The 24,440-nt window shown below is 40.7% G+C and overlaps 2 protein-coding genes across 2 annotated transcripts; one reads left to right on the forward strand and one right to left on the reverse strand.

Moving 5' to 3' along the window:
* Positions 1-1,139: 1,139 nt before the first annotated feature.
* On the forward strand, positions 1,140-10,762 carry LOC309521692 (vomeronasal type-2 receptor 26-like; the record flags this gene model as incomplete). The annotated part of the gene is made up of 7 exons (XM_082204404.1): positions 1,140-1,550; positions 3,505-3,533; positions 4,903-5,194; positions 6,898-7,770; positions 8,071-8,298; positions 9,352-9,478; positions 9,861-10,762. The coding sequence occupies 7 exons, from the start codon at positions 1,140-1,142 to the stop codon at positions 10,760-10,762; spliced, it is 2,862 nt and encodes a 953-aa protein (XP_082060530.1).
* A 6,987-nt stretch (positions 10,763-17,749) lies between these two features.
* LOC309521662 (vomeronasal type-2 receptor 26-like) lies at positions 17,750-23,482 on the reverse strand (the record flags this gene model as incomplete). The annotated part of the gene is made up of 4 exons (XM_082204371.1): positions 17,750-18,916; positions 21,262-21,388; positions 22,078-22,296; positions 22,670-23,482. The coding sequence occupies 4 exons, from the start codon at positions 23,480-23,482 to the stop codon at positions 17,940-17,942; spliced, it is 2,136 nt and encodes a 711-aa protein (XP_082060497.1). The 3' UTR covers positions 17,750-17,939.
* Positions 23,483-24,440: the final 958 nt, after the last annotated feature.

The raw sequence follows: 24,440 nt of genomic DNA on the forward strand, positions 1-24,440 counted from the left end.
TAATCCAATATATGTAAAGAAATGGTCCCTGTATCTTGCATTTTCCATTGATCTGGTTAGTGGAGAATGCATATGGGAGAAATTATAGCAAACAGGTGTAAAAGGTGGGTGGCTGTACTTAATTATAAAGATGCAACAAGGCTTCTGTAAAAGTTCATGTAGCACACTCTTTGGAATGGTCAAGTAGTACTCCAGCTTTTGGGTGTGGGTGACAAAAATGTTTTCAGGCTCTATTATTTAATGTGAATGAAAACAATATTAGTATCACCTCATACTGTACATTTGTAGACCAGTATATCTGAGGGATAGACCAGTTTCACTCTTGCTGTATGGTGAAGAAGTAGTTCTTATGTCTTCCTCACAAGTGACTTGTGTGGTATAAGAGATTTTATATCTTGTCATTCATCCAGATGTTTAATGTTGGTAAAAAAACAGAGTATGATTTCTAGAAAACATCAGTGACAACATATGAATGGAATCAAATTGCCCAAATAAAGTTTGTTAAGGGAAGCCCTGTTCAGGGGAAGTTTTTAAGGTCTGATGTCATATTGTGTTTTAATTTGTTGAAAGCCGCCCACTTTTGAAACTGTTTTCTCAGGTCTTTGGACCATAATAAAGAATGTATGCATGCACTAAGCTTCTTTGTTGGGAGTATCTAAGAAAGTGTTGTGTCTTGAAAAAGTAAACCAAAAGTCCCCTTTGAATTAACTGGTCATTTATTTGACTCTTTCCTTTTGTTTAACAATTCATTCTTCAAAGGTCTGGCAGATTTTTGCATGATACCTTATCAGGGCTGGCCCAGGTTGTTTTGCCACCTGAGGCAAAAGAGAAAATGCCACCCCCTGCCACCCCCTCTTCCTCTAAAGCCCCTGACCCATTGTGAAGGTGGCAGGGTAGCCAAAGGAGGTGCAGCAGGTGGGCCTGGATGAAAGCCGGATCCAGTCCTCTTTATCTTAAGCTGAATTGACGTACATGGCGCCTTTCCATCACACAGAACAACATTTAGCTACTACAACCCACAAACTCAAATGGGAACAAGTGAACACAGAACAATTCAGCGCTTTCCTTGGAGTAGTTAAAAGAATTTCCAAAAGACAATAAAGGCTGTCTGACTCTTTTAAATGACTGTCCAGGTGAAAATGAGTAAATTCCTAGAAATAGCCAGCTTTTCATTTCCCCCCTCAGATATCGATCCTTGTATCAAATGTCCCGAAGACCAGTATCCCCGCAAGGACCACAGTCAATGCATTCCCAAAGTTCTAAGCTTCCTCTCTTACACAGAAAACTTAGGGATTATCCTGGCTACTTTGGCCAATTCTTTCTCTTTCATCACAATTCTAGTGCTGGGAAGTTTTATGAAACGCAGGGACACACCCATAGGCAAGGCCAATAACCGGACTCTGACTTACATCCTCCTCGTTTCCCTTCCTCTTTGCTTCATCTCCGCTTTGCTCTTCATTGGACAGCCAGGAGAAGGGAACTGCCTTCTACGCCAAATGGTCTTTGGCATTGTCTTCTCTGTGGCTCTTTCTTGTGTCTTGGCAAAGACCGTAACCGTGGTTTTGGCATTCATGGCCACCAAACCAGGATCTGGGATGAGGAAAGGGGTGGGGAAAAGACTGCCAAATTCAATTGTCTTTGTCTGCACCTTCATTCAAGCTGGCATTTGTATTCTGTGGTTAAGTACTTCCCCACCATTCCCAGATTCGGACATGCACTCATTGAATGGGAAAATCATCTTGAATTGTAATGAGGGATCAGCTGTCATGTTTTATTGTGTCTTGGGCTATATGGGCTCCCTAGCCATAATCAGCTTCGTTGTGGCTTTTCCGGCCAGAAAATTACCTGACGGTTGCAATGAGGCCAAATTTATCACTTTCAGCATGTTGGTGTTTTGCAGTGTTTGGTTGTCCTTGGTTCCAACCTACCTGAGCACCAAAGGAAAATACATGGTGGTTGTGGAGATCTTCTCCATTTTATGCTCCAGTGCTGGATTACTGGGTTGCATCTTTTCTCCTAAATGCTACATAATTTTATTCAGGCCTGATCTGAACAGTAGAGAGCAAATAATGGCCAGAAAAGGTGAGAGGATGTAAGTTCATCTGTTTACTAAGCTCACTTAAAAATTCACTGGAAAGTCCACATCATGAGATTTTTAGTATTAGTGTTTTAATAGAGAGAGATCATTGCTCAAATGTAGCCTTCTTGTGAGTACAGTTGTACTGGACAAACATTATCACAGGTCAATGCCCTGTTTTGATTTGGCTTACATAAATAAATGTAAACTTGACTTTGGCTATTAATAAATTGAGGATTACGAGAACATAGTAGTGCTGGTATCTATTTTGACCAGTGAAATTGGGATTTGTAGTTCATATTCAAGAACTGTTGTCAGGATCTTGGTCTCCATGTTGAGTTGTCTTCTCTACTTGGGCATAAGACTATATAACAGGGAGCAGCAAATAAGGAAAAAGAAAAGAGGATAACCACAATAAAACAATAGTTGCAAAATTCAGAAAACATATGCTAGGAGCTTTGTATTGAATGATGCCACTTCAGAGGCCAAAAACACGCTTGGGAAATTATAATCATTCCTATCATTGTCAAAATTACTGTTTTCTGTCTTGTGACACAATTGACATCCAGAGCCTGTAAGAAAAATAAAAAATAAGCATATTGAAAAACCTATATAATTCCTGTGTTATTCAGAACTGAATCTAGGGATATGTAGGGTATTTTCATTCTTCTGCATAACCACTTTTCCACTGATTTTAACAAATAGAGTATGCTGTGAGTATCCTGGTTCCTCATATATTCTCCTGCTTCCCCTGTTTATTTTCTGCTTCCCAGATTCTTACTGTGGAAAACTGAACCTCATTGACCAGTATAGAATAGCACGCATGCCCTGTAATTTGCATACCCATCTTTTTGGGAAACAGGCTGAGAATTCACAAGTTTCCATTTGGATCCCTTTGCTCACCACAGCAAAATTACTGACGCCTGCCCTGCAGAGACAAATATTAAGTTGTTTAGAAATAAATTTTAAAAATTCACTCATCCTTAGAGGATAAAGGGGGGAGATAAAGAAAATACACTGTTTAGGGAAATTAACGATGGACAAGGTGGTGAAATGAAATAAAGGAGCAAGATACTGGTACCCAGATTCCCTAAATAGCCATGCTGCAAATCTGTGTAGCAGCAACACCATCTACCATTCAAGGAAGGCTGTAGAAAAGCTGAAAAACAGCCACATTGAATTCTGCAACTGGAATCATGGGAATACAGCTTTGGAAGGGGAGTTTCATCAACAGGATCTTGCTTGTGGTGATGTTGCTGCTCGTTCTACCATGTTGTATGGTATGCAATGCACATTCTATTAATTGCAGCATATATGATGATCTCCTCCCTATTCCACATGAATTTTACCAGCCAGGAGGCATTGTCATTGGTGAAATTGTTTCTCAAGTATTACTCCTCTCTAATATGCTCTCTTTCATGGAACAGCCTGCCCAGATCACGATTGACGAACCTATGTAAGGCATCAATATTTTTCACACAATTTGAAATATGTATGAATTATAATTATTCACAACATATCCTTAAGGAACGATGTGCTTTATGGAGCTTTTGATGTAAAAAAAGTGACGCTTGGATTGTTAATATGTGTGTGATACCTTCTACAATATCTTGTTGGGCATAAACCACTAGTGTGTTTCCTCCAGATATCTTACAGAAATGAATGGATCGTGTGCATTTCTGTATCTCAGCTGGAGCAAGACCCTCTCATAGCATCTATTTGCTTCTGAGGTGGTTATCTGGCAAGGAGCATTTATCTTCTTTCTGTTTGTCATTTATTCATGCTACATTTTAAATTTATTTCCAAACCGCTAGAAGTCCTATTCCTTTTTAAATGAGTGGCAAAATGAGGAAACCTTAAAACCAGTGCTATTTTTCTAGAAAAAGAGGTGCCAGAACTCATCATAAGCACCTTGTTCTCTTAGAATGGCAATGGCGCCCACCTGAGAGGTGCCAGAACTGAGTTCCAGTGAGTTCTGGCTGAAAAAAGTCCTGCTTAAAACTATGTCATTTCTGCTCTCGCTACACTTTGTTGTCTTACATCCTTGATCTCAATCTCAGCCTTTCCCTTGCCATCTCAGACTTCAGGTATTTCTGATATTTGGTTTCATATTGTTATATTTTAGAGAAAAAAATATGTTTCTTATTCCTGTTTTAATACATCTAATTTGCAAAGCTTACTCTCTCACATCATACAGGGAGAAACATAGGGCTATTGATGCAATACATAACAGACTTTAGAGGGTCAAAGCAAACCTAACCCTCTTATGGAAGTATCGTTAGATAGGCCAATATTTACAATCAGAAACTTGTCCCCATTTCTTGTTCATACTTTTTAATTTAGAATCATAGAATTATAAAGCTGGAGGGGACCATGAGGGTCATCTAGACCAGCCCCTGCCACACAGGAGTCTCATGCTTGACCTACTAAGCTCTCCAGCAGACATTTACAATAAAAATTTTAAAGTGTGCCATATTAAATACGGTACTGCCCTTTCCCCCTTTTTCTTAAAGAAAGGTGATTTGTGAATTGACTCCGGTACAATACAATAGTATCTGGGGAAAGGATTTCATTGTACTTTCCACTTGTAATATTTTATTAAGCATTAAAAAGTCCTGGAACTGTACGAGCATTTAGATCATTAATTGACTGGAGAAATATTTATTTCATAGGTCTTATTTTTGTACTTTGGTATATAATCTTGTGCAGTTATAAACTACAGTTTAATCCTAGAAACCTGTAGAGATGTGATGATGAAGTGTACAAGTTGTTCTTGTTGTTGTTATAGCTGTGGTTTTATTAAACAGCTGCTAATTGTCTTGCAGATCAGTGCCAAAGAACTACCAGCACGTTCTGGCCTTAGCATTTGCTGTCAAAGAAATCAATGAGAATCCCAACATCTTATCCAATATCTCTCTGGGGTTTCGTATCCTCAATAGCTACTACACTGCAAGGATGACCTACAAGGCCACCCTCAGCCTGCTCTCCACAGAACATAGGTTTGTCCCCAACTTCAAATGTGACAACCAAAACAATCTGATAGCTTTCATTGGGGGATGTATCTCTGAAGTCTCTGCCAACATGGCCATCATTTCAGCAATCCACAAGACTCCACAGGTAAGTCGTGTGCATGAGGGCATGGAGGTTTCACAAGTATGGTACACCATCTTGGTTTCAGGAAACTCTCTGACAGTGTTCGCCATGATTTTTAGTTACTGAATGAGAGAAATATGGGCTAGATGATTATACAATCTGATGGATAGAGAACTTGTAGGACAACAGAACACATGGATAGCTTATTGTCAGAGTTTGGGGATATTTCAAGTGGGATACTTCAGGACTTTGTTTTGAAGGTGTTGTTTCTCAAAAAAAATATTGATTGCTGAGACAAAAGGGTAGAGAGAATCCTTATCAATTTGGAGGTGACAAAAGCCTGTGGGGGATAGATAGCACTTCAGAAGACAGGAAAAGAAATCACAATAATAATATCATAATAATAAACCTTTATTGTCACTACACCACCTGTGTGCAGTGAAGTTAAACAAGCCCCCCTTTCCCCCCCCCACATACACTCAGTCCTGTTCACACTCTGTGTGCATGTTGGAAGTCAATTGCACCACTATTATTTTTCCATTCAGCAGCCCAACAGCCCACAGATAAAAACTGTTCTTTAACCTGTTGGTGTGGCTGACTATACTTCTGTATCTCCTGCCCAAAGGTAGGAGATTAAAGAGGTGCTGGCCTGGGTGTGAGTCATCCCAAAAATTTTCCTCGCTCTTCCGAGGCAGCGGTCTCCCGCGATGTCATCTAGCGAACTCAGGAGACAGCCCATGATGTCCTGTGCTGTATTCACCACCCTCTGTAGGGACTTTCTGTCCGTGGCTGTCAAACCAGTGTACCACACTGTAATACAGTATGAAAGGACACTTTCTATTGTGGACAGGTAGAAGGAGATCATCAATTTTTGTTTGACATTGTTTTTTGCAAGACCCTGGGGAAATGGAGTCTCTGTTGGGCCTTCATGATGCCAAACAGAACCTGCTTACTCTCACGACATATTTTAAGTAACTCCAATTCTCTCAGCAAGAGATAAGCCACACCAGGAAATCTTCAGGCTGGTCGAGAACCCTACAGGAATCTCCCAGTTGCATCTGTGTGCAATGTCCCCAAACACACAACTCAGATATTACTTCTACAGGTTCTGGAAACAGGGAGTGGAAGTGATTGACTAGTGTAGCTGGGGCTCTGATGGGACAGTGTAGGGAGCTCAGACAAACAGCCCAGTGGGGCATTTTTGTAACAGCAGCCTTCCTAAACTGCTGCCTGAGACAAGTGGCTCAATGTGGCTCACGACCAAAGATAGTCAGGTTCTCGTGCAGGATCACCCCATCTGAATTTTCACAGAACATTGAATGAGATGGACTACAGAACTGTTTTCTAATAATAATAATAATAATAATAATAATAATAAGAAGAAGAAGAAGAAGAAGAAGAAGAAGAAGAAGAAGAAGAAGAAGAAGAGGTGTTTGGATTTGATATCCTGCCTTTCACTCCCTTTCAGGAGTCTCAAAGCGGCTAACATTCTCCTTTCCCTTCCTCCCCCACAACAAACACTCTGTGAGGTGAGTGGGGATGAGAGACTTCAGAGAAGTGTGACTGGCCCAAGGTCACCCAGCAGCTGCATGTGGAGGAGCAGAGACTCAAACCCAGTTCCCCAGATTACGAGACTACCGCTCTTAACCACTACACCACACTGGCTCTCTAAGTAAATCTATGATGTAAATGCTTGTAACCCATCTGAAAAATGCTTATTAATTTTATTTCAGCTGACTTATGGATCATTTCTGCCACTAAAAGGTGTCAAAAAGTTCTTCCCATTTTTGTATCAGATGGTGCCAAATGAAGCCCACCAGTACACAGGGATTGTGCGATTACTTCAGCATTTTAAGTGGACATGGATTGGGCTTTGGGCTGTGGACGATGACAGAGGGGACAGGTTTTTAAAGACAATGGTCCCAATCCTTTCCCCTAATGGCATCTGTTATGCCTACATAGTAAGAATACCAAAATGGAATTATGTGGATGAGATGATAGACTTTGCTTTACAGCATTTAGGAACCTATGCAATGGTCTTTGAGGATAACCCAACTGTGTTCATTGTTTATGGAGAACCTCCATCCTTCCAGGTTCTGAGAATGTTGATATTTGTATCACCCTTCTTCTTTTTTCAAACTCTGGGCAAAGTGTGGATTGTTACATCCCACTGGGATTTTGCATCACACTCTATACAGAAGAATTGGGAGGTCCAAGCATTTCACGGTTCCATATCCATCACAGTCCACTCAAATCAGCCATCAGGATTCCAAAGGTTCATTCAGAAGCTGAGCCCTTTCTGGGCAAAACGAGATGGCTTTATCCAGGAGTTCTGGAAACAGGCATTCGGCTGTTTATTAAAAATGTCTGAAGCGTCAGAGGAGGGAAATGAAAATGAAACCATCTGCACTGGGGAGGAGAAGCTGGAGAGCCTTCCTGGAATTCTGTTTGAAATGGACATGACTGGCCACAGCTACAATGTCTACAATGCTGTCTATGCTGTGGCGCATGCTTTGAACGCCATCTACAAATCCATATCCAAACATAGGGGATTGGAAGAAAGGGTCAGACTGACATTTCACAGTGTGCAATCATGGCAGGTAATTAGAAAGCAATACTTTAAAATTATAGAGTTCTAGAATTGTAGAGATGGAAGGGGTCCTCAGGGTCATCTTGCAGAGTGTTGGACTAGATAACCCTTGGGGTCCCTTCCAACTCTACAAATATATGATTCTATGATTGATTGATTGATTGATTGATTGATTGATTGATTGATCGATTGATATTCACAAGTGGCCACCTACATAAACCAGATGACAACTATAAGGACAACTTTGGGAAGTTCACTAAAGTAACCTTAGCACTATGTTGTCTCGTTATTCATTGCTCTTTCAATCGAGGTTCATCATTATCTGAGGAGCATCATATTCAATAATAGTGCTGCAGAGAATGTGCACTTTGATGAAAATGGAGAATTGGTTGCAGGTTTTGATATTACAAACTGGCTGATGTTCCCCAATGGTTCAGTGGTTAGAGTAAAGATTGGAAGATTAGAACCTCGGGCTCTTCCAGGCAAAGAGTTAACCATTTATGATGACCAGATTGTGTGGCATCCATATTTTAATCAGGTGAGACATGCCAGAAAGAAAAGTTTTGGCCACTTTAACTTTCTGTTTTGCTTTTTAGCTGCTAGCTTATTTGGGATAGTAATATTTTATATACATTATTAAGTATAATTGTTTACACTGAAATGGAGAATGCCTGTGTGTATTGCAGAAAGCGTTTAACTGGAAGATCGCACTGAAGCTAAAGAAAAGCAAGAAGAGCTCTCTGAGCTCTTCGATGGCTTGATAATTAAATGTGATTGTTCTCTGGCAGCTCTGATGAGATATTTAACTTTAGATCACATGGGAGGCGATTGAATTGCATATTTGCCATCTTGGAAGGGTGGTGGCTTGAGTCTTTGTTCCCAGGCTCTATGTGGGTAAAGGTGTGTAAAACAGTCTCCTGGAGGGACACCAAACAGCTGCAGGCAAAATGGAGGCTGTAAGAAGAGAGAGAGAGACCTCTGCTTATACAGTGGTACCTCATGTTATGGATGGGATCCGTTCCTGAGGCCCATCCGTAACGCGAAATGCCCACAACTCGAAGCGCTGCATCTGCACAGGCGCGCGGCACAATTTAGTGCTTCTGCCTGTGCACAAGCGGTGAAACCCAGAAGTAACCCATTCTGGTATTTCCGGGTTGCCGCGGGACATAACACGAAAAGACGCAACATGAAGCAGACGCAACACAAGGTATTAGTGTAGGTCTGTTTTGAATTATCTTTTATTTCTTATAAGATTCTGAGTCTGTGGGGATCGGCACCGGATATGGAATTATTTGGATGTTTCTTTTTGTTCTGTTCTGAAGAAAGTTCTGAATAAATTTTATTAGATCATTTTGTAGAAAGTTCTGCAAGTAAAGTTTTAAATAATATATAATGGGTCTGGAAAATGTTTCTTTCGAAAAGGTTTTATGCATCCAATCACTTCAAGCTGCACAATATAATATCTGCAATGCACCTTACGTGGTTCTTTTACAAATTGGGCCAACTGGTTCATTTTCCCAACATAATTCTCTTTGTAGAGCTGAATGAATGAAGAGCATTAATCCAAGTCCCTTTATATTATTCTGTGCAGGTGCTGCCCCTTTCTGTGTGCAATGACAACTGCCATCCTGGCTACAGCAGGAAAAAGAAGGAGGGAGAGAAATTTTGCTGTTATGACTGTGCTCCGTGTCCAGAAGGAATGATATCTGGCCGGAAGGGTAGGAGACAATTGTGTACTGTGATATCATTCATCTTCTGTAACATATCGTATTTGCTTTGAGGAATGCACATCCCTTGAACATACAACCCAAACACAAGACCACTCTTCCTTCTGTTATTTCCAGGAGCTGGGATTCAGATGCATAGTGCCTCATTGATATCCCTATTCTGTATTTATTTGTCCAATCCTCTTTTAAAGCCATTCAAGTTGATGACCAGGTGCTCTTGGAGGAAACTGATTTTCTGCATTGATTTCAATCAGGGTTTATATCAAAAATATCGAAAACCATCATCAACAGCAAACTCTTGCACTAAATTAGATTATTAGAATTATGCAGCTCAACCCATAGAAATATTTGAACAGCTCTTTGTTGTTTTCAGATATGGATGTCTGTGTCAAATGTCCAGAAGACCAATATCCAAACAAGGACCAAACTAGATGCATTGCTAAGGTTCTAAGTTACCTCTCTTACAAAGAAGATTTAGGGATCATCTTAGCTACCTTGACTATTGCTTTCTCATTGATCACAGTTTTAGTTCTTGGGATTTTTATCAAGCACAGGGAGACTCCAATCGTTAAAGCCAACAACCGGACACTCACCTACACCCTCCTCATCTCCCTCCTCCTTTGCTTCCTCAGCTCCTTACTCTTTATTGGAAAGCCTGGGAAACTGATCTGCCTTCTCCGACAAACAGCATTTGGTGCCATATTCTCTGTGGCTCTTTCCAGCATTTTAGCAAAAACCATCATGGTGGTTATGGCATTTATGGCAACCAAGCCAGGTTCTACAATAAGAAAATGGGTGGGGAGAAGATTGACAAATTCCATCATCCTTTCCTGTTCCTTTCTTCAAGCTGACATATGTACTCTTTGGCTAAGTACTTTCCCTCCATTCCCAGACACAGACATGCACTCAGTGAATGAGGAGATTATACTAGAATGTAATGAAGGTTCCACTATCATGTTTTATTTGGTCTTGGGCTATATGGGTTTCCTAGCCAGTATCAGCCTCGTGGTGGCTTTCCTTGCCAGGAAATTACCTGACAGTTTCAATGAAGCCAAATTTATCACTTTCAGCATGTTGGTGTTTTGTAGTGTTTGGTTATCCTTTGTTCCAACCTACCTGAGCACCAAAGGAAAATACATGGTGGCTGTGGAGATCTTCTCCATCTTGTCCTCCAGTTTTGGGTTACTGGCCTGCATTTTTTTCCCTAAGTGCTACATCATTCTTCTGCGACCTGAGCTGAACAACAGGGAGCAACTAGTAAGGAAAATAAAATGAAGGCATATGTCCACCTCTTCATTCTGAAGATGTCATGTCTATCATATTCTGACACTGTGGCCTGCTGGGTTGCATTTCCCCCTCTAAATGCTGAATCGTTGTGCCGGGGCCCAGTTGAATAACTGAGAATAAATAATATATCCTAGAGAAAATAAACTATATGAATAAACATTACCATGGATTTTATTGTGTCCATTTCTTCATTCCGCATATATATAGGGCTTTTGTTCAGCCAGAACTCACTGAAACTTTGGTGAGTTCTGGCACCTCTGTAGTATTGCAGTGCCAGTCACAAGCACGGCTCTCAGGGCTGCGGGATGGAGGAGGAGGGTAGGATGGTGGTCAGGGCTGTGTGGCGGAGTCAGTGGGCAGCACAGCAACTGGGGAGGCAGGGCAGAGGTGGAAGGCAATCGGGTGAAGAAGATAAGTTTTCCCCTTCAAAAAGAGCTCAACAACTTGGGTTGGATGATCCTCCTAAAAAAAAGTCAACGTTCCAGCACCTTTTCCCCTAGAAACAATGCCCTGCATATATGTATATTATATATACAGTGGGGGGGATATTTGACCCCCTGCTAAATTTGCCCATTTGCCCCCTGACGATGAAATGACCAGTACATAACTTTAATGGTAGGTTTATTGTAGCTGTGAGAGACAGAATGATGACAGGGAAAAACCCAGAAACCCATGTTGCCCTGCCATGTTCGCCTCACCCCCAGAGCACTAATGGGGTTTATTTGTTTATTTTATTTACACCAGCATAAACCAATCTACTTTAAATTATCCAGGATGAGCTCTGGATGAATCAGGATGAAGAACTTGCACTGGCGTATTTCCAGCTGAGCAATCATGGACAACTTTTCAGATCAGCCTCAGCACCTGAGAACTGGTGTCATGGTCTGGGTTACAGGCAGTCGGAGTCCCGGCTTGGTATGTTGGGACCTGGGTAGAGGTCAGGAAGCAGGAATCAGCAGTTCAGGGTCAGCAGTCCAGGGGTCAGGAAGCCAAGAATCCAACGGTCAGGAAACCAGGAGTCAGGAAGCCAAAGCACAGTTAGGTGAGTAGCGTGTTGCTGTGGCAAAGAGCCAGAGGGAAATGCTGGTCTTATATACCCCTCCCAGCCCTTGCCACCAGGTGCTACGAGTCTTCTGTCAAGTCTCACCTGTGTGGCAAACTCAGGAAGGCCCTGTGCAGCCACGTAGATCATCTGTTCCAATTGTTACAGGCCTTCAGGAGGAAGAAGTTAAACAGCCAGCTCCAGGGGATATGGCCTCAGGAGGATTGGATCCAGTTTCTAAAGAAATACTGGAGCAGCTGGCAGCCTTAAACAAAAAAGCAGATGAGCAGGCGATTAAATTTGATCAAGTTACAGCTACCATCAACAAATTGACAGACCAAGTTAACCAAAATACACAGGTGATTGGGAATATTCAAACTGCAACAGCAGAAAACCGGAAACTGGTCGAAGAAGCAAAATTAAAAGCGGAACAGGCCAATAAGAAGATTGAGGAAGTGAGAGGGGAAGTAAGGCCACTGAGTAGACAGATCAACGAACAGCAAGCTTTTCTGTCCATGCAGGAACTGAGAAACAGGGAGAGCAATCTGAGGCTGAGAAATATACCAGAATCTGAAAAAGAAGATTTGATTGGCTTCCTGACAGCAGAAATTTCAAAATCTTGGGACCTAGCAGAAGACAAGGACTTTAAAATAGTCACCGCATTCAGATTGGGAAGAGTGGTGAGGAAGGATAAACCGAGAGATTGCCTGATCATTTTGAGATCTAGGCAAGAAAAAGATAACATACTTAGCCTACATTTCAAAAGCTCACTGGTGATTCAGGGTAAGACAGCAGAAATCTACAGAGATATACCAAAACAACTTTTGGACTTGAGAACTACATTTAAAGACCTTGCCGCATTGTTGAGAAACAACTCAATTCCCTATAGGTGGGAATTTCCCAAAGGACTATCTTTCAACTTCAAAGGGAAAAAGGTAAAAATTAGAAGTGAAGAAGACCAAGAAAAATTCCTGAACGACCACGGGGAGGACCTTCGGAAAGGAGTGGCAGGAGCCTGGCCACCACCTCCTTCTAGCTCAACACCTGCTCCACCTCCAGTTTTGGACGAAAAGGGAGATCCATCCCTACTGGACTGATAGATTGATCCAGGATGTCTCTACAGCTACTTAGCTGGAACATTCATGGTGCAAATTCCCCCGAGAAAAGGAAAAAAAATTTCCACATATTGAAAAAAGAACAATTGGACGTTATCTGTTTGCAAGAAACACACGTGACTAGGCTTCATAGGAGAGTTTTAATCAACAAAAGACTAGGCCAAGAATTTATTTCATCGGACAAAGTTAAGAAAAGAGGAGTAGTGATTTATGCAAAAGAAAACCTATCACCAAAGTTTTTGTTTAAAGATGAACAAGGAAGAATTTTAGCAATTGAAATACAAACACAAGGAGAGAAATTTTTGATAGTAGGAATATACGCACCTAATGAGGGGAAATCGGAATTTTACAAAAAGCTGCATGAGACAATGCTGGACTACATTGACTATACCAACATCATTGTGATGGGAGATATGAATGGGGTGGTCTCCACCTACATGGACAAGTCACAACACCAAAACCTGACTAATGATGGTAGGTTACCTAAGACCTTTTTTGAACTAACTGACAACATGGACCTGATTGACATATGGAGGACAAAGAACCCACTAGGTAAAGAAGGAACATTCTTTTCTGAGACTCATCTATCCTGGACAAGAATCGACCAAATTTGGATATCTAGAGGACTGGCCCCTAAAACAAAAAAAGCAGAAATCTGCCCTAAAACCTGTTCCGACCATAATGCTTTAAAAATGGAACTGAGACTTATGCCAACTGGATCTTTCAGATGGAGAATGAATGACACTTTATTTAGAGATCAGGAGATAGTGAAGAAGGCCCAAAAAACCTTGAAGGATTATTTTGAATTAAATTTGAACACCTCGGTGGAAAAGAGAACAATCTGGGATGCGAGCAAAGCAGTCATGAGAGGGTTTCTGATTCAACAGAATTCAATAAAGAAAAAACTTTGGAATGGGAAAAAAGATAAGATATTAGAGAAGATAAGAGATGGTGAAAAGAGGCTGAGACTTAACCCAAAGTCAAAAGAAGTATTAAGAGAAATTAAATATTACCAAGCTCAATATTCGAAATTGATAAATCAAGAAGTAGAATGGAAAATTAAACAAATGAGACAAAAATCATTTGAATCAGCAAATAAATGTGGAAAACTGCTAGCATGGCAGTTGAAAAAGAGACAAAAATTGAACTTCGTTACCAATCTGGAGGTTGAAGGGGAAAGCATTCAGAAACCAGATGAAATTAGAAAGTGTTTCCTGAGATATTTTAAAAAAATGTTCAAACAAGGGCCTCAGGAAGAGATGGAGATAAACCAATTTATAAAACTAAATGGATTACAAAAATTATCCCAAGAGAAACAAACAACCCTGAATCACAGAATAACAACACAGGAAATTGAAAGTGCCATTCAGAATATGCAACTAGGTAAATCTCCAGGTCCAGATGGACTTACCTCCAAGTATTATAAGACATTAAAGGACTATTTGACTCAACCATTATTGGAGATATGCAACCAGATTATGGAGGGGAAGGGGGCACCGGAATCGTGGAAAGAAACTTTCATCACATTGATACCAAAATTGGAATCTGAAAAGACTCAACTTAAGAACTACCGTCCCATCTCACTCCTAAATGTGGATTACAAATTTTTTGCTAATATTTTGGCAAACAGGCTTAAAAAGGTTTTAAATGACGTAATTCATAAGGACCAGGCAGGCTTTCTCCCAGGCAGACATTTGTCAGACAATACTAGGAACATTATAGATGTTCTGGAACTATTGCAGGAGAAATTGAACACGAAAGCAGTCTTAATTTTTATAGACGCGGAGAAGGCCTTTGACAACATTTCTTGGAAGTTTATGAAGAAAAATTTGGAAGGGATGGGAGTGGGACGGGCATTCCAAAATAGCATAGAAGCAATCTATTCAGAACAAAAGGCAAAATTGATAGTGAATAATGTGGTGACAGAAGAGTTCAAAATTGAAAAAGGGACACGACAGGGGTGCCTCTTATCCCCTCTGTTATTTATATCAGTCCTGGAGGTGTTACTGAATTTGATTAGGAAGGACCAGTTGGTAGAAGGAATACAGGTCGGAGAAAAACAGTATAAATTAAAGGCTTTTGCAGATTATTTGGTATTAACATTACGGGAGCCAGTTCCCAGTACTAAAAGAGCTTTAGAATTAATAAATGAGTTTGGTCGGGTGGCTGGTTTTAAATTGAATAAACACAAAACTAAGGTGTTGGGGAAAAACTTGACATCCTCAGAAATAGATGAGTTTCAGAAGGAGACAGAATTAACTGTGGTAAAAAAAGTAAAATACCTGGGGGTTAATTTGTCTGTTAAAAATTTGAATTTATTTAAAGACAATTATGACAAATGTTGGTCTGAAATCAAAAGGGACTTAGAAACTTGGTCAAGATTGAAACTTTCCTTGTTGGGAAGAATTGCAGCTGTGAAGATGAATGTATTGCCAAGGATGTTATTTCTGTTTCAAACCCTACAGATTGTGGACAGAGTGGAATGTTTTGGAAAGTGGCAGAAAGACATCTCGAAGTTTGTCTGGCAGGGCAGAAAGCCCAGGATAAAATTTAAAATATTAACAGATGCGAAAGAAAGAGGGGGATTTGCCCTGCCGGACTTAAGGTTATATTATGAAGCTGCATCTTTCTGCTGGATGAAAGATTGGTTTTTACTGGAAAACACGGATGTCCTAGATCTGGAAGGGTTTAATAATGCTTTTGGATGGCATGCATATTTGTGGTACGACAAGGTAAAGGTTCATAAGCTATTTAAAAACCACATTGTCAGGAAAGCCTTGTTTATTGTTTGGACTAAATACAAAGACTTGTTAGAAAACAAAACTCCGAGGTGGCTTTCACCAGTAGAGGCAAAGGCCCGAAAAAGACCTAACATGGAGGTTGGCTGGGCAAAGTATTGTGAGATTATAGAAAAGATTGGAGACAATTGGAGACTGCAGAGCTTAGACAAATTAAAAAACAAGGTGCATGATTGGTTACACTATGCCCAAATCCAAGAGGTTTTTTAAAAGGATAAAAAAATAGGCTTCCAGGTGGAGAAATCGACAGAACTACTTGAACCAAAGACAAAAGTACTTTCAAGAATGTATAACTTGTTGCTTAAATGGAACACTCAAGACGAGGTAGTCAAATCAGCCATGATAAAGTGGGCTCAGGACATTGGGTACAACATTATGTTTGAAGACTGGGAAAGGTTATGGACCACCGGTTTGAAATTCACAGCATGTAATGCTTTGAAAGAAAATGTTATGAAAATGATATATAGGTGGTACATGACCCCAGTCAAACTTGCAAAGATATACCATTTGTCAGATAATAAATGTTGGAAATGTAGGGAGGCTGAAGGAACATTCTTTCACCTCTGGTGGACTTGCCCGAGAGTGAAGGCTTTCTGGGAAATGATTTATAATGAGTTAAAAAAGGTATTTAAGTATACCTTCCATAAGAAACCAGAGGCCTTCCTCCTGGGTATTGTCGGCCAGAAAGTGTTAAAGAAGGACAGAACTTTTTTCTTATATGCAACTACAGCAGCAAGAATCCTTATTGCCAAACATTGGAAGACACAAGATTTACCCACGCTGGAAGAATGGCATACGCAATTGATGGATTACATGGAGTTGGCGGAAATGACTGGCAGAATCCGTGACCGGGGAGAAGAGACAACAGAAGAGGACTGGAGAAAATTTAAGGACTATTTAAGTTATATGAATGTTGAGAATTTGCTAAGCTTTGGAGAAAATTAGCTTCAGTAAAAATATTTGAAGGAAATTAGGGTAAAATTTATGAAAGTATTAAAGTTTAGAGTAATTTTTGGACTTAATATATGGTATTAAAACGATTTAATAATAGGTACTCTAAACTGAAAATATGGTTAGTGGAAGATACAAAAAACACATGAAACAAGGTAACAATTTGCTGTTATTTTTATTGTAAAGAATGCAGGGTTCGGAGGATGTGGGGAAGTCCGACGGTTTCTGAAAATTGGGATAGAAAAATGGAAAATTTCTTTCTTTAATCTTCTTTTTTTCTTCTGTAAAAATGCTTTTGACGTATATCTGACTATACACCTGTACCTGGAAAAAAGCAATAAAAAATATTATAAAAAAAACAAACTCAGGAAGGCCCCAATCCTGTGAGGCCCTACCAGTCTCAGGGCCCAGCTCCTGCACACACTCCTGACAACTGGTAAGTGGCCAATATATATCCTATTTCTAAAAGGGTTTCTGTTTGGTCATTATTTTTTGTTTTTTCAATGTGTGTGTGCATGCAAGCACATGTGTGAACACTTGCAAATGTCAATGTGGTAACAGAAAATGTGAATCATAGGACTTTCAGAAAAATTGACCAAGGAAGCTCAGGCTTAAGCTGGAAAGAAAGATGAGGATGATTTCAAAGAGGCATTGTATCTTTTTATCGCATATTGAAGGGCACATCACTCAACAGTGGCAACCACCGGATTCACACTTGTTGTTGTTGTTGTTTAGCTGTTTAGTCGTGTCTGACTCTTCGTGACCCCATGGACCAGAGCACGCCAGGCACTCCTGTCTTCCACTGCCTCCCACAGTTTAGTCAAACTCATGTTGGTAGCTTTGAGAACACTGTCCAACCATCTCGTCCTCTGTCGTCCCCTTTTCCTTGTGCCCTCCATCTTTCCCAACATCAGGGTCTTTTCCAAGGCGTCTTCTCTTCTCATGAGGTGGCCAAAGTATTGGAGCCTCAGCTTCACGGTCTGTCCTTCCAATGAGCACTCAGGGCTGATTTCCTTAAGAATGGATAGGTTTGATCTTCTTGCAGTTCATGGGACTCTCCAGAGTCTCCTCCAGCACCATAATTCAAAAGCATCAAGTCTTCAGCGATCAGCCTTCTTTGTGGTCCAGCTCTCACTTCCATACATCACTAGGATTCACACAGCTCAGGAATAATGTTTCCCATTTTAACCATTATATATGGGGAGGGGAGAGGGATATCTGTTGTGGGAGGGGATAAATTTATGTGTACTTTATCTCATTTATTTCTTTTTAACTATTAGATGTTCTTTCTTGTTCAGCTCAGGTCTCACCACAATGATGTAGCATTTAGGGGCAAAGATGCAGCCCAGTAACCCAGCACTGGAAGCCAGTATGGAGAAGATCTCCACCACCACCATGTCTTTTCCTCTTGTGCTCAGGTAAGTTGGAATGAAGGTCAGCCAAACACTGCAGAAGACCAACATGCTGAAGGTGATGAACTTGGCTTCATTAAAGCTGTCAGGTAACTTCCTGGCTACAAAAGCTACAGTGAAACAAACAATTGCCAGGAAGCCCATAAACCCCAAGACACAGTAGAACATAGTGACCGACCCTTCATTACATAAGAGTACAATTTGATCCATCATTGTGTGTGTATCTCTATCAGGAAAGGGGGAAAACATTGCCAGCCAGAGAGAACAGATCCCCACTTGGATGTTTGAGCAGGACAGAATGATGGAATAAGCTGATCGTTTCCCCACCCATTTCCTCATCTTAGATCCTGGTTTGGTGGCCATGAAGGCTAAAAGCACAGATGCAGTTTTAGCCAGGATACTAGAGATGGACACACAGAAGATGATACCAAAAGCAGTTTGTCGGAGAAGGCAAGTCACCTTATTAGGTTTTCCAATGAACATCAAGGAGCAGAGGAAGCAGAAGAGGAGAGAGATGAGGAGAATGTAGGTGAGACTTCTGTTGTTGGCTTTGACTATGGCAGTGTCCCGGTGCTTAATGAAGATGCCGAGCACCACAGCTGTGAGCAGAGACAACAATAGTGCAGAGGAAGTTGAAACAATGGCCAAAGTGTCATCAAATGCCAGGAAGTTTGGCATCTTAGGAATGCATTGATCCTGGCCTCCGTTTGGATATTGGTCTTCTGGACAACTGACACATGTTTCTTCATCTGAAAAAGAATGCATGATAATGTAAGAACCAGAATGATTCATGCTCAAGAACAGAAGCCTGCTTTGTGTTTTTACTCATGGAGTGTTTCAAATTCTTCTGCCCAAAGTGCTTCAAGTAGAAATGTCATGAATCATATCTGGTTTGAAATATAGTTTTCTCCTGGTGTTCAACAAAGTTAGTCTTAAAATAAAAAGCACTGTTAAGTGAAATGATACAACCATCCTGGCAGTAGTTCAAAATTGTAGGAGTCAACAAAGAAAACAGTCTGATTCATCTTTGATGTTTTTATTTCATGGCCATCTAGTCTGACTTTCGTAGTTTTAATAAGATGTACAAAACACACTTTGCTTTCAAAGTCTCTGAAAATTATTTATTATTATTCTCAATATAGAAAAATTTAAGTAGACATGGAAATAACTGAAGTATGTGCTGTATGCCCCAGACTCAAATTATGGTCGGGAAGGAAGTGATTTTGCAATCAGTGTTTATTTAGGGACAAGAGGAAAGTCTCACTAAGGGTTATTTTTGCTGCACAGAAAAAGAGATCACAGGATGCAAATAGAAATAACACCAAATTCAAAATGCATAGAACATAGACTAAATATGAATTGGAGATAAAAATCAAAAACTTGTTGATAATTAATCTAATTTAATTTCTAATAATATTTTAATTCAAAATGAGTCTTAATATTATGTTGAAATAGAAAGGCTTAAGACAAGCATTGGGAACAGTATGCCTGGGGTTTAAATGTGATTCCCCATCCCTTTCTTGACCTTGGGACTCTGTCCAGGCCATGCTCCTTGCCCCAGTCCTTTTGTGTGGCTGGAATGTGTTGTCGAACTGTGATGCTGCCTCTTTCTTGTGTAGTTGGCCAATTGACAGGTACCTGGCATAGTTTGTGTGCAAAGCTAGGCATTTAATATGTCCTGAAATTAACACACGGTGCACAGATCATAACCATTTGACTACTGTCTCTGTCCCTACCCAACAGTAGCCTGTTTTCCTAGAAGGTTGAATTTGGGCTGAAGAAGTATCTCCTCCCAAGCCTTAAAATATTACAAGCCCACATTTTGATTTCAAGTAGCCATGTATTTCTTCTTCTTGATTCCTTTTTTCCTTTTGGACCTAAATATTCTGGGTTGTTTTCAATATAGTGTTCAGAAGATCATTCCATCACTGCAAGCATGACTTCTTGTCCAACAGATTAATCTCCCTCTGCTCTCCCTGCACACTGTTCAAGGGGGATCCAGACCTCCAGATCAGTTTTGGGGGAGAGTTCAGGGGGCAAATGGGGACAGAAGAGGGGGAAGTTTCCTTGCACTTGTGGCAATCATTGCTTCCACTACCACAATGATTTAGTTGAATATGACTCTCCTCTTATATCCCATAGTATCCCTATACTTCCTTTTCTTGTTAATAATAATAATAATAATAATAATAATAATAATAATAATAATAATAATTTATTATTTATACCCCGCCCATCTGGCTGGGCTTCCCCAGCCACTCTGGGCGGCTTCCAAAAAGATATTAAAATACATCAAACATTAAAAGCTTCCCTAAACAGGGCTGCCTTCAAATGTCTTCTAAAAGCCTGGTAGTTGTTGTTCTCTTTGACATCTGGTGGGAGGGTGTTCCACAGGTATTATGTCCTTCCTGTTCTTGTACACATAACAAGTTCCCATCTTTCCTCCAATGGGTATGGCAATCAGTTCATATTCCTATACTCCTACCTACATTGTGGTCCTCAAAATCTTTCCCAAAAACTCTCAGTGTATGCATGATGTTGCATGCCTAACTCACCCACAGAAAACTAAGAGACTTAGAGGGTGATTAAATTGGTAGGCCTTCCCTGTCATATCAATGTGAGGGCTATGAAGGGTAAAACTAGCCATGATCTCTGGTGCAGGGATGGTTGACTGGAAAAGACAGAGAAGGAAGACCAAACCTCCACTTCATTGTTCTGACAGGGACTGGTACTAGAAGGTGGGAGTTTCTTTTTACGTTCAGGTTACAAAACAGATGTTTACAAAACAGCTGCTCATTGGAAACCCCATAAATCTCTCAAGCTCTTCATTTTTGAGTATGACTTCAAACATCATCTTTTATCTTTGTTCCACAATTACAGCTACTCAAAGTTCCATTCATGCATTCAAGATCATGAGTCCAATGCCTGTGCTATCAGAGATATCTGAGAACTTAATGTGTCATTCACTGAGCTGTTGATATATTCCTTGGTATGATTGTAACAAAATATCAATTAGATTATTGTGTCTATGTAAAAGTGGGGATCCATGCATAATGCCATAATTTAAAAATGGCCACTATGTTAATGAGAATGAACTTGCAAAAGAATTGCCCACATTTTACTTCGATAAAATGCATCACTTGATCTTTTACAACATAGCATATCCTACCCTTCTCATTTGAGATCATCCCATCAGGACAAGGAGCACAAGCATAGCAGCAAAAAGTCTTCCCCTCCTTCTTTTTCTTCCCATAACCGGGGCGGCAGATGTCATTACATACTGAAAGAGGCGGCACCTGCCCAAATATATAGGAACAGTTGAATTCATCTTTTTTCATATTGTATCATAGAATCGACCAGCAAACAGGAGGGCAAGTGATACAGAATGCAAAAGCTGTAAGTACACAGGTATACAATAAGTAGTAGGAATATCTGCTCTGTTAAGTATCATACAAAGACAGATTCAAATTTGCATACTTAGCCTGATCAGTGAATCAAATAGTTTAACATTCAATCTTGCATCACTAACTAGAGATTTGCCTCAGGGATTTCACACAGTCACAAAACAGTCAGTATTATGCATTATCTGAAAGCCAAGGACTCTCTTTGGTTAAAGATGTGCTGACTTAATGCCTCTAAATATTGTATTTTTCATCATAATGGTTTATTTAAGAATCAGTTATGTGTGTATAGGAAAAGGTAGTTCATAAAATGATGCCTTGACTTCAGTGAAATACTCAACCTCCATATATCAATTTACCCTCTAATAAAACATTTTATCCTATTTGTATTACAGTGATACCTTGGTTTGCAACCATAATCCGTTGCGGAGGTCCAGTTGTAAACCAAAACAGGTTGTAACCCAAGGCGTGCTTTCGCCAATGGGGCCTCCCAAAAAAAAATTGGTTGTAATCCAAAAACATTTTGAACTGATTGGTTCAAAATTGGGAAAGGAGTACGACAAGGCTGTATATTGTCTCCTCACCTGAGTCAAGCCTCGGTGCCATTCAATTCTGTCCTCATCAATGGTGAGCACTTTGCCAGGAGGATCCAGCCTCCCTACTTGGACTCTGACATACGATTTATTTGGGAACGTGACCAAGTTTGTAATGTCAAATCCGGCTGCTAATTCTCCATGCTCATCTAGTGCAATTTCATCTCCAGCACTGTTGTTGAATGAGATCTTGTGAAGGATTGAGTGGAGCTGGGTGGAAAGAGAACGAGGAGCTGAAGGTCATTTTCCTATATGGCTACAAGTCATTACAATTCATCATGGATAGTAATCTACTTGCAGAAGCATCAAGGAAGTAACAAATCATGAAAGGGTATAAAATTCAACTGTGGTGGGTGCTGCAGAGTACTTGCAAAATGATACATAGTGTAGAAATAAGTCTGGGAAATCATGGTTATATGGGATCAGTATTTGGAAGAAGACTTAAGAAAACTGAGAAAAGAAAAGCTTGATAGAAATATCCTGTAGATCAGGAACCTGGTTGGTCACACCATGGATATTGGATCCAGGAAATTGTCCAGAACTTATATAATGACAGTTGACATTGGAGATGAGGAAACATTACCTGCCAGGGCTCCACATTCTGAGGAACCATTCTGTTGCTGGACTCCCTTGCACTGCGTTTCAGCCCAGCTGACTGCAAGATATGTAAGGCATGGGCCAAAGCATAGGCGGCGTTATAAATGCTGTAGCTGTGGCCAGTCATGCTCATTTCAAAATAAGGGGCAGGAAGGCTCTCTAACATCTCCTCTCCAGTACATCTGCCGTAGATGAATGAGTTGGATAATGAACAACTGAATGCTTGCTCCCAGAAATATTTGATAAATCCATCTTCATTTTCCCATGAAGGATTTACAAGCTGAAGAAACTTTTGGAAGTCTTCTATTTCCTTTGAATGAATTGTGAAGGAGATAGCGCCATGGAACATGTGCCTGTCCATATCAGTAATCGTCTGAATGGGGTATAATGTGAAATCTATTTGGGCTGTTGTAATCCACACTTTTGCTGTAGAGAGCCTCTTATTTTGCAGAAATAGTATTTGACTTATCTTGATTCCCCCTATAACTGCTCCCAACCATGTAATAGAGGCACTTTCTCCATATATAACAACTGCATTGGCGCTGCTCTGCATGAATACTGGCAAAGTACTTTGTTTGTGGTAGAGCATCTCCTGTATGCTGTCAGAGAGGCGCAGGTGCGTTTGAGCTCTTTCTGTGAATGCTGAACAGATTCCATTCTGCAAAAGCATTTCCTCCATGGTCTGTAGGAATCGGTCTCCACCTTCATTATCTATAGCATAGAGCCCAACCCATTTCCACTTGAAGTGCAGAAGTAACTGAATAATTCCTTGGTATTGCAGGGCTTCACTGGGTACCATGCGGTAAAAGGAAGGGAACTTGATTTGATTCTTCACTGCTGGCTCAAATGAGCCATATGAAATCTTAAAAAACAGTAAGAGTTGGAAGAGGAGATAATTATTTTCCCAGATTTCAAATTAGTGCAATTCTATACAGTCAGTGGCATTCTATACAGCCGTGGAACAGACTTCCACAAGAAGAAGAAGAGTTTGGATTTGATATCCCGCCTTTCACTTCCTTTAAGGCGTCTCAAAGTGGCTAACATTCTCCTTTCCCTTCCTCCCCCACAACAAACACTCTGTGAGGTGAGTGGGGCTGAGAGACTTCAGAGAAGTGTGACTGGCCCAAGGTCACCCAGCAGTTGCATGTGGAGGAGCGGAGACGCGAACCTGGTTCCCCAGATTACGAGACTACCGCTCTTAACCACTACACCACACAAGAGGTGGTGGACGTTCCTTCCCTGGAGGGTTTTAAGCAGAGGTTGGGTGGCCATCTGTCATGGATGCTTCAGCAGAGATTCCTGTATTGCAGGGGGTTGGACTGGATGACACTTGAGGTCCCTTCAAACTCTAAGATTATATGATTCTATGCCCAATTTCCTTCTGTTTGGACAGGTTCCTCCACCTTTTACTCACACTAAGAAAACTACACAACTCTCTTAATGTAGACACTCCTGACACTCTTGACAATTTTGGTCAACATACACTCTAAATAGCAACACCCTAGAGGTCCCAGGCCCTAAAGAAGTCAGATTAGCATCAACCAGAGCCAGGGCTTTTTCAACACTGGCTCCAGCCTGGTGGAATGCTCTGTCTCATGAGACCAGGGCCCTGCAGGATCTGATTTCTTTCCGCAGAGCCTGTAAGACTCTGTAAGAGTTGTTCCGCCTGGCCTTTGGCTTGGAATCAACTTGATCCCCTCCCCCTCTATCCTTTATCCTTTCTCCTTCTGTGATGGAACTCCTATTTGGGGACTTCC

Source organism: Podarcis vaucheri, assembly GCF_965113315.1.
Source record: "Podarcis vaucheri genome assembly, chromosome: 16".
NCBI classification, from domain to species: domain Eukaryota; kingdom Metazoa; phylum Chordata; class Lepidosauria; order Squamata; family Lacertidae; genus Podarcis; species Podarcis vaucheri.